Source organism: Neltuma alba, unplaced genomic scaffold (assembly GCF_004799145.2).
Source record: "Neltuma alba isolate B1F8T4 unplaced genomic scaffold, ASM479914v2 tig00012996_pilon, whole genome shotgun sequence".
Lineage (NCBI taxonomy): Eukaryota > Viridiplantae > Streptophyta > Magnoliopsida > Fabales > Fabaceae > Neltuma > Neltuma alba.
The window spans coordinates 124959-142406 of record NW_021637347.1 but is presented as its reverse complement, the minus strand read 5'-3'; the positions used below and the strand labels follow the sequence as shown (position 1 = coordinate 142406).

Here is a 17448-nt window from a genome sequence, read left to right as displayed (position 1 = left end):
GTTACAAAATTAGTACCAAAGAATGAATATAGTAAGTAGCAAGTTGGGAGCTATAGGTAAAGCTTGGACTGGTTAAAGCATCCTCATGAGGGACAAAGACCTGAGCAGGCGTGGTCTCTTGCAGAAGGTGGACGCTTCACGGGAAAAAAATTCCAATGCTCAGAGCAATCTGAATATTGAATCAACGCCGTGGCTTGTGTAGGCGCGGTCTGTTGCAGAAAACCCGACCATTTGCCCTCACAAATGCCGCTATTGCGATACTAATGCTTGCCCACATTAGAGAGAAAAAGAAATGCCGGAAATCATATTGAACTGTTCAAACAATTAACACAATGTTAACGCGAAGAGATTGTCCGCCAGAAGTACACTAGTACTCGTGGGAAAAGTGACACCTATGAAACAGCATGCAGAGATTCTCAAATCCTCACAGTATCACGAGAACACCAGCTACGTTTTGCACAAGACAATTGATCACTTGAACATTTAATTAAATCCATTGGTTAATTTGTTACATGGCAACAAATATTTCTTTGCACTAATAATATATTGACATGTTTGTCACCTAGAGACAAACTCTAGACCGTCATTTTTGTATATTAAGCTAAAAGAATAAAAGCCAACTCACCTTGCCTCAATGACATGGTTGCAAAGACAAATCCAATCATAACCAGAGAAAAAGCCAGAGGAAAGGACTGAAAAGACATTTAGAAAGAAAGTAATATTAGAATTAGCAAAAAGGAAAAAGGGAAAAAAAAAAAAGAATGTAGTATGTTCAAGCTTCCTATTAATGACACACAGCAACAAAACAAACTAACGTAAGCCTTATCCCCCCTAAGTGGGGTCAGCTATCATGATGGACTTTTTTTTAATTTGGACATTTAAATGGGAAGGGGACCCACACACCAACCACACTTCCCCCCCCCCAAAAAAAAAAAAAATTGGCCACTAAGGGATAGTAACTACAACCTCCTTTACGAGGGGAAGTGTGAGGTGCCATTTGAGCCACAAGTTCTTGGCAATCATAATGAGCTTAGACACATGACATAAAAGCTGAATACGTTCATCCAATGAAGTCTATAATAACTTTCGAAAAACAAATAGATAGAAGAATAAAGTCTTCCAACTTATACTCACCGCTATAGCTTCGATTCCTCCTTTCTGAGGAGAGGTAGTCATATCTCTGCTGACAGAAACTATGTAGTGTCCTTGCAGGAGATCAATTGCGTCCTTCACAAAAAAGCAACCGTATCAAATATTGGTGCGTAGTATTTATTGTTGAAAGTGGGCTCATTCTCATTAGGCCCAAACCGAAGATGATCCTACTCCCATCGGGATTAATTCAAGTCCTTTTACTTAGCATTATCTTTCTGCCTTTTATTTAGGAATTTAAATGTTTTCTTCCAGATTAGTTGTGAGTAGATTGTAGGATAGATTCAGATAAGATTATATGCGAGATTATCGTATATTCCTCTCCTATATGTATCGGCTGCTCTAGTTGAATAAAACAGAAGTTTTTCCCGCGTTCAATAACCATCATGGTATCAGAGCAATGGCGCGATCCTTCAGAGACGCGGTGATCGGACCGCCACGAACCTTCACCACCGGCAGCGACTCCACCCAGAACCCGCCGATAACTGCAGGAGACTCCCACGCGATGGCCGATTCCGGAGGAAGTCATCAAACTGGAGCGTCGTGTTCGACGGGGATAATTCCAGCGGCCGACTCCTTCTCGCAGACGATAATCACTCACCGACTGAATGGCAAGAATTATCTACAATGGTCCAGGAATGTTCTGATGTTCATAAGAGGACGAAACAAGGAACATTACTTGACATGGGACCCGAAACCACCAGAACCAGACGACCCGAAATATGCAGCCTGGTGCGCCGAAAATAACCTGGTGATGACATGGTTAATTCATTCCATGAATACCGAGATTAGCGAAAACTATCTCCTAGCCAACTCTGCTCGAGAAATATGGGAATTGGCCAAGACCACCTTCTCTGCTAAAGACAACACGGCGGCACTCCTCCAAGTTAAACGAATGCTGCGGTCTCTCACACAGGGGGAGAAAACGGTGACCCAATATTTCAGTGCACTAATGAAGTTATGGCAGCAACTCGATTTATATGAGGTATGTCATTGGGTGTGCCAATCTGATCGAATAACCTTCAAAAGGATAATAGAACGAGAACGATGCTTTGATTTTCTTCTCGGCCTCAACGACACATTTGAGGATGTAAGAGGACGCATAATGGGAATGCAACCACTCCCATCCCTTGAAGAGATCTTCAATATGGTCAGATATGAGGAAAGCTGAAGAGAACTCATTCAAATCACCTCTCCTTTTCAGTCTCTTTCCCTTGCACCAGCGACAGAGGGATCAGCTATGGTCACACGAAGTAACCAGGGAAGTGATCAGAAGGGGAGGAAGCCTTCCTTAAGATGTGATCATTGTAATAAGAATGGGCATACTCGGGACACTTGCTGGAAAATTCATGGAAAGCCAGCACACTTGAAGCAACGAAACAGAGGAGATGGTAAAAGTCTACTTACAGTGAATTCTGACAATGGGAATCTGAGTGTTGATGAACTCACGTTGCTTAGACAGATTCTGGACAAGTACTCTGGTGAGAAAAATTGTGCAAAATCTACCCCTTCTGTTACCTTAGCCCATTCAGGTACTATTTTACTCGCTGCATTAAGCACTGTAACCGGATCCAAAAATATATGGATTATTGATTCAGGTGCCACTGATCATATTACCGGGTTCCGGGAATTATTTTCTGAATTTAGGCCATATTCTGAACATACTCGAGTTCAAGTTGCTAACAATACATATGCTAAGGTTGAGGGATCAGGAACCGTTACTATTTCAGACACTATAGTACTAAAAAATGTCCTTTATGTTCCAGAAATCCCTTGCAACTTGCTATCTGTAAATTGTGCAACCCATGAATTAAATTGTCTCATTATCTTTGATAAACTTCACTGTGATTTTCAGGACTTAATCTTGGGGAGGATGATTGGCAAAGCTAAGGAACACAATGGGCTGTACTACCTTGAAGGAACTACAACTAAGAGATATGTGGCTACATCTACTTCCCGAAACTCTAGTTTTTCTTCTAAAGAAGACTTTATGTTATGGCATTTTAGACTTGGACACCCAAGTATTGATTACATGAAATCACTGTTTCCAAATTTTGTGAATAAAAGGGATTTTCAGTTCTATTGCGAAACGTGTCAACTAGCCAAACAGACTCGTACTTCTTACCCATCTCATACCTACACACCTACACAACCTTTTGCTCTCATTCATAGTGATGTTTGGGGTCCTTCTCGAGTCGCTACTACTTCTAAGGCCAGATGGTTTGTAACATTTATAGATGATCATACTCGCTTAACGTGGCTATTTTTGATAAAAGAAAAATCTGAGGTGTTCTCTATTTTTAAAAATTTTTATACCTTTGTCCAAAATCAATTTCAGGCTTCAATTAAGACTTTTCGAAGTGATAATGGAAAGGAATTTGTTAATTCTCACCTCACAACCTTTTTTACTGAAAAAGGCATTCTCCATCAAACATCCTGTGCCAATACACCCCAACAAAATGGAGTAGCTGAACGCAAAAATCGACATCTTTTAGAAGTAACTAGATCTCTATTACTGGGTAAAAATGTACCAAACTTTTATTGGGGAGATGCTGTGCTTACTGCTGCATATTTAATCAATCGTATGCCATCAAAAACTTTAAAATTTCAGACTCCGATTCAAAAATTCTTGGCAACTTATCCTCACTCTTATCTCATTAATTCTCTTCCTCCTCGTGTCTTTGGGTGTACAACATTTGTGTTTGATGGTGACAAAGGAAAACTTGAGTCTAGATCAATTAAATGTATATTTCTCAGATACTCTCCTACTCAAAAGGGTTACAAGTGTTATTCTCCTATCACAAAGCGAGTGTATATCACCATGAATGTTAAATTTTTTGAAAACCTACCTTTCTATCCCAAATTACCCATTCAGGGGGAGAGAGGTAGTGAATGGCCAATCTGGATAGATCAACAATCTGAACAGCAGAGTAGTAGTCCTACCAATAACACCCAAACATCTCTAGATGACCAAATATCATTAGATGTCACCTTTCTTGATCCTGAAGTTACTGAACCACCCTCTTTAGCCACAGAAATCACACCCAACACACCAGAAACTACCTCTAACACACCAGAATTCCAACCTGAGACCACAACCAGACCTACTTCCCCTCGTCCTAACCATACCGAGTCATCTTTTGAGCCAGTAATAAGTGAGATACAGGGAAATCAGGAAGAACAGACAGCCACCAGTGAAGACCCCATTAATGTTCCAAGGCCAAGTCATGAATCCATATCCGAGGTTAATCCTGCAGATCTCCAATGGCCCATAGCTCTCAGAAAGGGAAAAAGGAGCTGTACGCGGTACCCGATAAGTAGGTATGTTTCTTATGACAAACTCACCTCTCAATTCAAGACCTTTGTTGTCAACATAGACAGAGAAGAGATCCCAGGAACATTTAGTGAGGCGATAGCTGACCATAATTGGAAATTGGCAATTAAGGAAGAACTAAGGGCCTTGATTAAAAATGGAACTTGGGATATTGTTGATTTGCCTCGAGGAAAAACCGTGGTAGGAAGTAAATGGGTATTTACTAAAAAGTATAATCCAGATGGAAGTACCAATAAGTTCAAAGCCAGGTTGGTAGCAAAAGGCTTCACCCAAACATATGGTATAGATTACCAAGAAACCTTTGCACCAGTAGCCAAATTCAACACTATCAATGTTTTGCTCTCACTAGCCGCAAACTTGGATTGGCCATTATATCAATTGGACATAAAAAATGCCTTTTTGAATGGCGACCTGGAAGAGGAAGTATACATGGAAATACCCCTTGGGCTTAGAGAACCAAGAAATGAAGGGAAAGTATGTAGGCTACGCAAGTCTCTATACGGACTTAAACAATCACCAAGAGCGTGGTTTGGAAGGTTTATGCGTGCAGTCACTGGATTTGGCTACAAACAGTGCCAAACAGACCACACACTATTTGTCAAACTCATTGATCATAAAATAACTGTGTTAATTGTCTATGTGGATGATATTGTGTTAACAGGGAATGATGATAATGAAATCGCAGCATTGAAGAGGAAATTAGCCTCAGAATTTGAAGTAAAGGATCTAGGCCACCTAAGGTACTTCTTAGGATTGGAGGTTGCCAGATCACAGAAAGGCATCAGCTTGTCTCAAAGGAAGTACACGCTAGATCTTCTCAATGAAACCGGAATGTTAGGAGCAAGACCAGCAGAAACTCCCATGGAACAAAATTGCAAACTAGAAATAAAGCCAGACGGAAAAACAGTGAACAAAGAAAGGTACCAGAAGTTGGTCGGAAAATTAATATATCTATCCCATACAAGGCCAGACATATCGTTTGCAGTAGGGGTTGTGAGTCAATTTGCAAGCAATCCCCAAAAGGAACATATGGAGGCGGTTGAGCGAATTCTCAGATATCTCAAGAGAACTCCAGGTAAGGGTCTCTTCTTCTCAAAGGGAGATCAGAAGGGAGTTGAGATATATACTGATGCAAACAAGAGGGCACCTGACATAGAAGGTAGTAGAAACATAGAAGTGTACACTGATGCCGACTGGGCAGGAGCAGTGAACGACAGACGCTCCACTACTGGTTATTGTACATTCGTCTGGGGAAACCTTGTTACTTGGAGAAGCAAGAAACAGCCAGTTGTATCAAGGAGCTCAGCAGAATCAGAATTTAGAGCTTTGGCGCTAGGAATTTGTGAGGGGATATGGATTGTTAGCCTACTACGAGAACTAGGCATTAAAGTAAATACACCAGTTCAGATGTGGTGCGACAGCTTGGCAGCCCTAAAAATTGCCAACAATCCTGTTCAACATGATCGAATGAAGCATGTAGAAATTGACCGTCACTTTATCAAAGAAAAAATAGAGGCCAAAGTGGTTGATCTTACTTACATCTCCACAGGAAGACAAGTTGCAGACATGATGACCAAACCATTGGTCAAGGCCAAATTCGAAGAGCTTACAGGCAAGCTGGGAATGATCAACATCTATTCGCCAGCTTGAGGGGGAGTGTTGAAAGTGGGCTCATTCTCATTAGGCCCAAACCGAAGATGATCCTACTCCCATCGGGATTAATTCAAGTCCTTTTACTTAGCATTATCTTTCTGCCTTTTATTTAGGAATTTAAATGTTTCTTCCAGATTAGTTGTGAGTAGATTGTAGGATAGATTCAGATAAGATTATATGCGAGATTATCGTATATTCCTCTCCTATATGTATCGGCTGCTCTAGTTGAATAAAACAGAAGTTTTTCCCGCGTTCAATAACCATCAATTCACAACCGTCTAAAACACATTTAGTGTATCATCAATGCATACAATTAGAAATGAGATCTACATACCTGCTTTGTTCCGTCACAAAAATTATTTAAATAATAGCGTAGAAGAGCATTACATCCATCTTTTAGTATTCCTTGCATTGTACGGTGCCCATATCTGAATCCAACCAAATGAAACATGTCAATTGTGGAGGCACGAAGGTTTCCAAATAGCATATAGATGGGGAAAATGGCCCAAACTGGTTAATTGAACTAGAAAAACTGATGAATTGGCTAATAGATTGGTCCACTTTGCCCAAAAGCCATGGAGCTAGAGAACGAGGCTGTCGACCCATAAACTCGGTGGGAACCACATAGCCACAAAAGATATGGCTGGTCAACACATGGACTGGATGGCTGTGCAGTTTTCAATCAAACACGTTTCTATGGTGCAACACTGGGATTTTTACAGCAGCAGTACTACTTTCTAACTCAAATACTACCCAATGCTCCCATGGAACCATGTGGTTAAATCTTTTTACTTATATAAATTACATTTTAAAAAAATTTCAATTCTAAAAAAAAAAAAAACAAAAATTTATCTACACATATTTACGCAGTCTAAAAAAATTTGATTTTGATATCATATTATTCTAAATAAGAGAAATCATTGACATTAAGCAACAGATTGAATCCTAAATATAATGGAATAATACAACATTAGCATGATTTAAATGAAACTTTACTACTGTCTTGTAACAATATAATTGAAGCAAGCATAGAACTCATGTGACTCCGCAAATGACAACATAACCATAATGTAATGCTATTGTGAAGTCAACAGAGGCCCCCCCAAAAAAAAAAAAAACACCTGGAATGCACAACTTTTCAGTGTAAGTAACATAGGGGCGGGGGGCAAAAGAAAAGCTATGACAGATCACGTAAGGTACCTGACAAAGTCCCCTTTTAGAGCAGGCGTGCCTGAATATTGGGTGCTTATATCATCCCCATGATTAGCCCACACTGGTCATGGAGGTTGGTAAATTAAACCTTAGCTTTCCATTTTCCAAAACCAAGCAAGCTTGAAGATATCAGAAGGACTATATTTGAATTAATAATAAACTTACTGATCTTGAAGTTTTCATCTAGATTTGGATGAGAACTGATGGTCTCTTCAGCCTCGAATACCCCAAGCCTTCTAAGCTGGAATTCCAGCATATTTCGGCCAATCATGCTCTGCAACCAAATAGCAAACAGGAATCTGATGCCACAAATATATTGGAAATAAGTCAAATAACTTTTAAAGTACTAATGTTTGGTAACAAGGTTGTGGTTGTGAGCATTTACTCACATGTCCACATTAAGATAAAACTAAGCGACCAGCAAACTGATCAAATTGAATCAAAGCATTTCCCCCCCACCATCTTTATTTGATGAGGAATAAAAGAACCATGAACTCACCTTTTAATAAAAAACAATATGCTCAGAAGGAACAGTACAAATGAGAATGATTGAACAGCCTTTCAGAACCCCACTCCCCCAACCAAAAAAAGGATCAAAACAGGAAAAGAAAGTGAAACATGGAGCTGGATATCCATACAGACGCTCCCTTAAGCAACCCCAGCGCTGAAAACCACAAGCCTGAGAACATACTACAGTTTATGTGCATCCAAATCTATCCACTCTTAGCTAAGATTTACTACAGAACAGATGTATCAGAGCACTTGAGTGTTCTTATTGACAGGTATATAAAATTTAAAGTCATTCTGTTCAACTGCTAAGGCACAAAGCACTTTCCACTGCACCAAAAAAAAAAAGATAAGAAAAGAAAAGAAACCAGCCAACCTGAGTTACATTTGTACGATCCAGACAATCAATACAATTTGTTCGGACAACTCCAAGCTGGTCCTTCATTTTCTCTCCCTTTTCATTTAATAGAAGATATCTACCATTCCAAAAACAAATTGCAAAAGAGGGATCATATTTTTCTTCTGTCCTTTTGGATTAGAAATATGAGCAAATTTTAATACGATAAATTTATGCTGATGCAGCTTTAAATAATTTTTTAGCAAGACTTTCAAGTATTTACAGCAGAAAATTTAACTGATAGTGATCCATACCCATTTCTCTCGAGAAAATCAGAAATTTGGTCGAGAAGGACAGAGAGGCGTTCGAAATGAACATGCCCGCAGATATGGTGAAAATCAAAGTGCAGATATCTAGACATGTCAAATGGGGGCACAAATGAGAGCCATATAAAACGAAACCAAAAGAATATATATAAACCAATCTAAAAGTTAATTGAAAGACATTTTACCTTACATCATCACTAGACAAATGCTGCATTGTACTTCCAAATTTTTCATGCAGCCGACCCTCTCCACCATGCTGGCAAGATAAAAGAAGAAAAGGAAAGGAACTCATATAGATCCATTGTGATAGGTAACAAGTCCTTGCTTATTAAGATACATGATATATATATATGTATTTATGTATCTATTGCATACATTCTTTACCAGATTCTATTAACCTGCACTGTTGCTTAAAAAGTTCAAAGAAATAGCAAAAATTAGAATCATCATTTATCTGGTAATAACATTAACCATCAGATATGCACTCTCAGAAAATCATCATGCAATAAAATAATATTCACCTTGTTGATAAGATCAACAGCCAAGACAGCCCCATATTTTTTCCTTAAATCCAGGAAGTGTCGTTCCATGACTCGAGGCTGTGTCATTAGCATTGTTGAAAGGAAAATAAATATAACACTTGGATATCAAATGCAACAGCACAACAATCAATAAAAACTTACAGCTTCCTCAAGTCTCACTAACTCAAACTTAGGCTTATACGTCAGGTCAACAATTTGATCCCAGAGCAATGGGATTGAACCACGGACCTGCAAAAGATCAACCAAAAAGACACAAATTAAGATATAGATATGCTATTGGCAGTATAATTACATCTAGCAATTATTCCTCGTAATTGAAAGCAGTCCTGCTTCCATGTTTTAGCTGTTAATTTAACTATAATATTAAAAAAAAAAATCAACAGACATGCGTTACTTTGGAATTGGATGGCAGAACCTTGCACGGCAAGCTCAACAGCCTAACATATAATGGCCACAACAGTGCATTAAAAAAGAAAGCATTACCTGAACAAATGATGCTGTATACCCATTGAACTGCATAATTTGCTCAGTTTCCACAAAATTAGCAACATAGCCATCAGGGTCAGCACCTCTTCTCCACATCCGAGTTCCTTTTGGAAAATTCAAACTGCAATTAGTTTCTGGTTTCTGAAGAAGGAATGTATGGAGAGATGAGAAACTAGCACGAGGTCAAATTATATGAAAATTTGGACCAGTTTATCACCCAACCAATGCAGAAGACCATAATGCCATTCAAACAGGTGATGTTTTCTTGCAACCAGGCAACCTCACAAAATTATCTAAGGATTGGGTTGTTGACAGAGCACGATGGCGTCGTGTGATTCATATAGCCGACCCCACCTAGTGGGATAAGGTTTGTTTGTTTGTTTGTTTATATGGTAGCTCAATTACCTCAGTCAGTAATGTTGTGTTCAAACAGCAAGAAATGACGGCACAAGTTTTGAAATAAAAAACTTTCTGTGTAGGAATAATTTTGACCTCAGAATGTAAATTTTAATGCTAACATAAACCCAGACAAAATATTTCCTCATCCTTATTTGTGACATATCTTTCCACTTGCAATTTTCCTCAGTTATCTCACTGGAAACAAGAAGCAGATAATTTCAGTGATTTCAAATAAGTACATTAGTGCGACAGTTTCGTCAAAGATTATTACAAGTGATGCTTTTAGTTACAGTTGAGCCAAATGCTCCCACACCTCAATTCTTCAAGTTAATATTCTCCGCTTCTGAAAATGCATATTTCCACCATATCTACCCCGGTACCTCAGAGGCCAAACTCTGAAACAATTGTCACTCTCTCGCGTGTCTTCACCAGTTCATCAACAAGTATCCACAATCAACTTCAACAAATTTTTCTCCTTTCCAGAAAAGACCACTACCAAAATAATACTTTTCTTCAGGGAAACTTACACCAGCAGAGGACACAAGTATTTAGGAGCACAAACTATCTCACCAATCTTCCATATAAATTTATCTTGGTTTCTTCTAATTCACAGAATTGTAGACCTGTCAGTCAAAAGGCTGCAAATAACAATAGCCTTCATTGATGGCTTTCATTTCATTATCATCACCAAATTAAGCACCCATAATGTCATGATCTAAAAGGCAGTCATTCCATCAATGGTTCAAAAAAAAAAAAAAAACAGTGTAGATAACTATGTGCACATCATGTGGAAATAAATAGAGATTTATCTGAAATCAGTAAATAATAAATACCATTTCTTCTCGTGCATCTCCTGGCAATCAAAGTGACATCAATAATATCCTTTCCAATTGCTGCTTGAAAGTAATGAAAACCTGATAAATAATTAAGGAAGACCCTAGGATGAAATAGTCAAGTGATCCCCACAGAAAAAATGCAAAGTTGCAATTCATCAAACCAAATAGACCCGCAGTCCAAAAGGGGCCAACGAAGAATATGTCCAGGTGACTTTCAATCCAAAACACCAAAAATAAAATAATGTGTCACAAACAACTATAAAATGAGAAAAACAACACAAAAATAAGGATACTTCCTTGTATCACAGGGAGTAAGAATGGATCGAGCTGCATCCACAAGATCACGCATTTGTAAGTTGGTTATTGGGTATAAAAGTGTATCAATGCCAACTAGATCAACAAGCAGCAACAAGCTTCCCTTAAACCCACCTTGTTATCTATGAGTACTTCCAGCAAATAATTGTTCCATAGAAATCGTGGCTCAGCCTGCAAAGAAGATTTTGAAGGCATGATAGGAATAATAGAGTAAACTAAAAGTTGCAGAAAGAACTAACCCATAGTTCCATACTGGACATTTTACACATGCATCATGAGGTATCAACCACTATTGATATTTTCAATAGACATCATGTTATATAAAGCGGGTTTGAACCCTTGATTAGTACTCCCACCCTGACCCATCCCCAAAATCAAAGCCAGCCTCAAGTGGAAAATGAGATTATTTTTTCACCTTGGAATCAGTACTCTTGCGATAACTAAAACATAAGGTTAGTGGCAAAACAAAAGGTAATGAACTACCTGTCGCCAAAGAGGAAGCAATCTGGATTCATCACCAAGGTCATTCAATCGCTGGGCACTGCAATATATGATTAAATATCATATCACAATATTTTTTCACATTTATTATGTCTCTCCATTTAAAATGTAAAGAATAGAAAATAATTATGTTTTCCAGGACTGGTGCGTGATTTCAAGAATAATTTGCTTGGCATCAGGATGAGTTAGACCACTGAATCTGTTGGAAACTTAAATTTCCCGATATCATACTTCCCCTATAGGGTTTTTATCTGGTTCATATGGAGCATAAATTTAGCAGTCCCTTGACAGAGACCAGCCAAGGAATCATTATGGCCATCATTTTTGCAGAGATGCGGGTACATAAAGAGGAGGAGTAATTACAATATTGGTGGGTACAGTACCTAGAACAAAGGAAGTTATTCCATTTTGAACTTTTAATCAAAGTTATCATAAAACAATTCAGACAGTTGAAAGGTTCTCACTTTAGTGTACTAAGTATTGTAGCCACTAGACTTAAACCTTAAAACCAAGATGGCAATGAACTGTGATTTCTCGACTATACAGCTAGATTCCCAAAATGCAAGATCATTCCCTCTCCTTGAAATGGAAAAAAATAAGCAATATAAATATAAAAATAAGTCTCTATCCTAGATTTATAGGTTTACAATTGACCCGAGAAAATAATTTCAGTTCTCCTTAAGGTACAGATCCAGAATGAGCTTACAACAATATCAAGACATGCTCAATTTTTTTACAGATGACCTAAACATGCTTAAACTAAAACCCAATTTGATCACTTAATGCCAAAGACTGATGCGGGGTCATTTTTAGCGCCATGCTAAAAGTAGCATATTATATGCAAGGAAGAAAAAACTATGAAGGTTCCAAGATTGCACCCATTAACTAATCAAAGTTACATCATGTACCTGCTTCGTTCTTTTATGTCTTAGTGCACCTTGTCATAGGTAAGAAAGAAAACTTAAGAATCAAAATCACATTTTACTATATGCACACATAAATTAGGATGACCGCCATAATGCTAATTTACCTCAGTGTTAAGTTGGTTTCATATGAGAAGAACAGACCAGACGTTTTCTCTGCAATGTTTAGCAGCTTGGAAAACTCCAACTCGGTCTTTTTCTGCCCAATGGTAGGACAGCATGGATTTCAAACATACAGTGGGCATAGAAAGTAAACATAAACAGATAAATGGGAGTGTTGCAGTCTTACCTGTTCAGCAGTGGTATTATTGAGAGAATGATCACATGGAAAAACCTTCATAGATGAAACTTTGTAAATTGGATGACCCAAATAAGATCCAACACATTCACGATCAGTTATAACCAGCAAGTATGATCCTAAAAATGACAAAGCATATCAAAATGACTGGCCAGAATGCAGCACACAGACGAAAAGGATACAGAATATATCTAATTTCGCAAGGAAGTTCATGAATGAAGATGAGATCTACACAAGTTTCGGTTATATCTACGAGGACCAAAATCACAGATTTAAGCAAAAAATACTACAGGCCAAGGACACTGCTAATATAAAGTTGAAGGACTCAATATCAATGTATATCTATTTTTATCATTAACTTCACTTCCTTTTGAATAAAGAGGGAAACTCTCCTTTAATCTTCCGACGAATACATCGTCAGAATTTTATCTTATTTTTGCCTTCATCTGTATTCAATGTCAATAATCATCTATCGTTTGACGATCTCGGCTGTGATCTCCCCAAAATGAGCCATAACATACCAGAATGTAAGGGACAATCACATGGATGAAATTGAGTACAACAAAATCCAGGTGTACTGCCTCCGGTTCTAATTATTAGAACTCGTTTATTTATAGTATTAAAGGAAGCAGGTAATCCAGGCATATGATTATGAAAAACAAATAAATAATTTAATAATCTGATTCACAAAACCCATCAACAAATCACCATTAATTTTCCAACATTGCTCACCAGCCAAGAGCCTTATCATCCCAACCACACCGAAAACTGTCCAAATCTTCGGAACTCGAAGCTTGTTGCATTCTGGAATCGCATCTGGTAAAGCAAAAACACCTCCCGCCCGGGGCCCCGGGGGGAGGGGAATGATGTCTCAGAAGAAGCAAAAGAGATGATGAATTTGCAGCGAGAAGCACACGATGAAGCCAGAAGACACAGAGGAACAACTAACCAATAAGCTTCATCGAGCCATCCACTCGACTCACTGTCAACGAAGAACCAGAAGACCCATCCGTGGGCTCAATGACATACTGATCTGGGAACTCCCAGAGTCGCATTCGCGTGTATAGCTTCTGTCCAGAATCTGCCTTGTCCATCCTTATTGAAATTGTAGCTCGCTGAAAATAAGAACAAAGTTATACCCCCAACATACACCCAAAAAAAAAAAAACTGCTAGAAATCATCAACTGAAGCTCAAAACTATATTCTGTTCATGTTTGGACACCAAGAAAACTGAGAAAACGTCTCGTTCAGAGAAGCTCTAATCGATTTGGATGACAAGAAGATCGGAGCAAATTTTCAGGAAATCTTGATTGAAGATCAAGTTCCCGCTAAAACAATGAATCAAAGAATTGCTCCATTTCCCAATAACATTCAGTTACTATCAAGAAGTGGGCCCAGAAAGAACAAAATCTATGGAAAAAACGCAGAAGTGGAGGACAAAATACACCTGCTAGAAGATCTCAACCAAAACTTCGCGTAAAAACTAAAAAGAAGTAAGATCCCAATGCCCAAGGAAAAAAAAGCGAAGCAGCAAAAGTTTGGCTTGCCTCAACGTGTGACGGGGAATTACAACTGCTGCGGGGCTAAGGGCGTGTTTGGAATGCTCATAGCTCGCATGAGTAGCTACGGCCAAACTACAAAGTGGAAGTGATGATTCCAAACAGAGTTAAAGCTCCCAGCAAATACCGGCGACCGTTTGCGCTAAAACGATGCCGGACGACTTTTATTTGATTACACGTGTCGGAGTTTTAGAGGAAGTCCGTGAGCTACGGTACTTTTTATGGAGAACCCTGTGACGTGGTCAACACAGGAGCGCTGTGAAGTCATGCAACACCTTTGGATTTGAATAACAGAGTTGAAATTGGACGGCCATCAAGAGAAATACTATCGTCAGTTTTTGTAAATAATTCTTCTTTTTTTTTTGGCGACTGAGCAGGCCGCGAACCGGGAGGACCTATTTGTACCGGTCAATTTGGCCCAGCCGGAACCCGCCTAAAAAGGGGGTCCAAACTGGCGGGGTTGAATAGTAAATAGAGCTCAGACTTCAGGAGCTACGGCGGCCGGAAAAAGACTACGTAACTTGCTGCCTCACTGCTCAGAATTAAGAAGCCCGCTTCGCTCTTCACGCTCGAGCTCGACGGCGACGGCCTCGACCACCCCATCCTCACCCACCCTCTTGCCTGTTCTTCCAGTTTGGTACTCTGATTGTCTCTGCGACTGCGACTCTGCCTCTGCCTCTGCCCCTCGTCTCTGCTGCCTCTGCCTCTCGCCGTTGTTTGCGTGTGCGCCGTTCGTTGGCGTCTATGTGACAGTGTCTGCATCTCTGCCCCTCGTTGTTCGCCGTCCTTCGTTGTCTGCATCTCTGCTCATTGGGTCTGCATGTGTGCCTCTCTGCCTCTAATTAATATATTTCCTTGTCTTCTTGTAGTATTATACGGTCTTCCCTTTCCAACAATTGCTCCTTCATTCCCTTTATATTTCTTATTAAGACCTCTTCTTCTTCTTTAGAAGTAGAGTGATCAGCGCCTTCAATCTTCATGATCATTTGAACCAGGAGAGGCACCTGTGTTTCTGTGTTTATGTTGCAGACGACTTCAACGCAGATGGATTCCGATGATACCGGAAGCAATTGTATCACTCTTACACCACTGCTCCAAAACTAAGGCCTTTTGGCATGGTCTTTCACTTCACGCTGTTGTTCTGAAGACTGGCTTGCAAGATAATGTTTTCATCTCCAACCATGTTCTCAATATGTATGCCAAATGCGGTTCCATCTCCCTTGCACGGAAATTGTTTGACGAAATGTCTGGACGCAATCTTATATCGTGGTCCGCTATGATATCTGGATATGATCAATGCGGGGAACACTGGTTAGCTCTTGATCTGTTTTCTAAAATGCAGCTTGCCCCTAACGAATACACTTTTGCTAGTGCGGTCAGTGCTTGTGCAAGTCTTGCAGCTTTAGAGCTGGGGTTGCAGATTCATGCTCAGACACTCAAGTCTGGTTATGAATGCATTTCCTATGTTTCTAACTCACTTATCTCTATGTATATGAAATGCGGTCAATGTAGATATGCTTTATCAGTTTATAACAATGTGGTGAATCCGAATTCTGTTTCTTATAATGCTCTCATCACTGGGTATGTTGAAAACCATGAACCTGAAAAAGGGTTTGAGTTGTTCAAATATATGCATCAACAGGGTCTTGTTCCTGATTCTTTCACATTTACGGGATTGTTAGGGTTTTGCACTGAATCAAATGATTTAAGAACAGGGATGTTATTACATTGCCAGACCATTAAGCTGAAATTGGACTCCAACCCCCTTGTTGGCAATGTGGTCATGGCAATGTATGCGAAGTCTAATTTCATTAAAGAAGTGGAGAAGGCTTTTAGAGTGATCAAAGACAGAGATGTTATTTCCTGGAACACTATAATTTCTGCGTTTTCTCATTCATCAGACCAAACTAAATGTTTCAAGTTTTTCAGAGAGATGAGGAATGAACGTAGCCTAAGGCCAGATGACTTCACATTTGCTAGTATCCTTACTGCCTGTGCTTCGAATGCCTCTGTTCTCTTAGGAAAGCAAATTCATGCTTATCTAATTAGAGCAAGAGAGTATCAAGACATAGGAGTTAGTAATGCTCTAGTGAGCATGTATGCTAAAAGTGGTTCTGTTGAGTATGCTTATAATTTATTCGATAAGATGTCCTGTCATAACCTCATCTCATGGAATGCTATGATTGCTGCATTTGGAAATCACGGTTTTGGTGATAGAGCCATTGGAACTTTTGAGCAGATGAAGGCAGCAGGTGTAAAACCAGATTCAATTACTTTTGTTGCACTATTAATTGCTTGCAACCATGCAGGATTGGTAGACAAGGGCAAACTTTACTTCAATTCCATGGAAGAAAAGTATGGGATAACCCCCAACATTGAGCATGTCTCATGTCTCATCGACATGCTTGGACGAGCTGGAAGATTATCTGAAGCAGAAGAGTACATGGAGGAATTCCATCAATGGAATGATCCAATTGTGTTAGGGAGCTTGCTTTCAGCTTGTAGGCTGCATGGAAATACAACCACAGGGGAACGCCTAGCTAGGCAGCTTCTTCAAGATCAACCTGCAAGTTCTTCACCTTATGTCTTGTTATCAAGCTTATATGCTTCAGATGAGAAGTGGGATGAGGCTGCTAAATCGAGAAAGATGCTGAAGGATAGCGGTTTGAGGAAAGAGACAGGCCATAGTCTTGTAGAATTGAGAGGCACCTATGAAAAATTCACTATGGGGGATTTTTCCCATTTAAAAATCGAAGAGATCAAGCATGTACTGAGAACGCTGGATTGGGCTGTTAGTACAATTTCATCCGATGAGATGACGTAGTACTTTCTTAGTAGATTATTCTTTTTGCCCCGCCAACTTCTTAATATACTATTCTGCTCTGCAATAGCAACCAATCAAATTATTTAAACCCATTTATTATTTGAAATTCGCCACTGGTGAATCTTTAAAATTCGTTTTGAACTGCAGAAGTGAAAGACGACTCTTCGTGTTGAATAAATGAGCGATGCACGAATTCTGAATAAAATAAAGGATCTTAAAATGAAAATATATAAGCCTTACAAAATTG

General features: G+C 39.2%; 2 protein-coding genes across 5 annotated transcripts; one reads left to right on the top strand and one right to left on the bottom strand.

Moving 5' to 3' along the window:
* Positions 1-14447, bottom strand: LOC114733415 (phosphoinositide phosphatase SAC6). Of its 3 annotated transcripts, none has more exons than XM_028920879.1 (21): positions 14366-14447; positions 13768-13933; positions 13551-13634; positions 12810-12937; positions 12628-12719; positions 11580-11637; positions 11211-11267; positions 11075-11108; positions 10779-10859; positions 9544-9650; positions 9202-9288; positions 9040-9117; positions 8704-8774; positions 8507-8605; positions 8232-8331; positions 7514-7622; positions 7337-7409; positions 6471-6564; positions 1135-1227; positions 626-692; positions 1-312 (listed from the first exon to the last, which is right to left on the bottom strand). In XM_028920879.1, the coding sequence occupies exons 2-21, from the start codon at positions 13910-13912 to the stop codon at positions 182-184; spliced, it is 1788 nt and encodes a 595-aa protein (XP_028776712.1). In that variant the 5' UTR covers positions 13913-13933; positions 14366-14447; the 3' UTR covers positions 1-181. The 3 variants fall into 3 exon arrangements, with proteins under 3 accessions (XP_028776712.1, XP_028776711.1, XP_028776710.1); XM_028920878.1 differs by lacking the exon at positions 14366-14447 and adding an exon at positions 14266-14361; XM_028920877.1 differs by lacking the exon at positions 14366-14447 and adding an exon at positions 14004-14187.
* A 290-nt stretch (positions 14448-14737) lies between these two features.
* Positions 14738-17289, top strand: LOC114733370 (pentatricopeptide repeat-containing protein At1g11290, chloroplastic-like). Of its 2 annotated transcripts, none has more exons than XM_028920834.1 (2): positions 14738-15191; positions 15407-17289. In XM_028920834.1, exon 2 carries the CDS (start codon positions 15432-15434, stop codon positions 17199-17201), a length of 1770 nt encoding a protein of 589 aa, XP_028776667.1. In that variant the 5' UTR covers positions 14738-15191; positions 15407-15431; the 3' UTR covers positions 17202-17289. The 2 variants fall into 2 exon arrangements, with proteins under 2 accessions (XP_028776667.1, XP_028776668.1); XM_028920835.1 differs by having other exon boundaries at positions 15327-17289.
* The last annotated feature ends 159 nt before the right edge of the window (positions 17290-17448 follow it).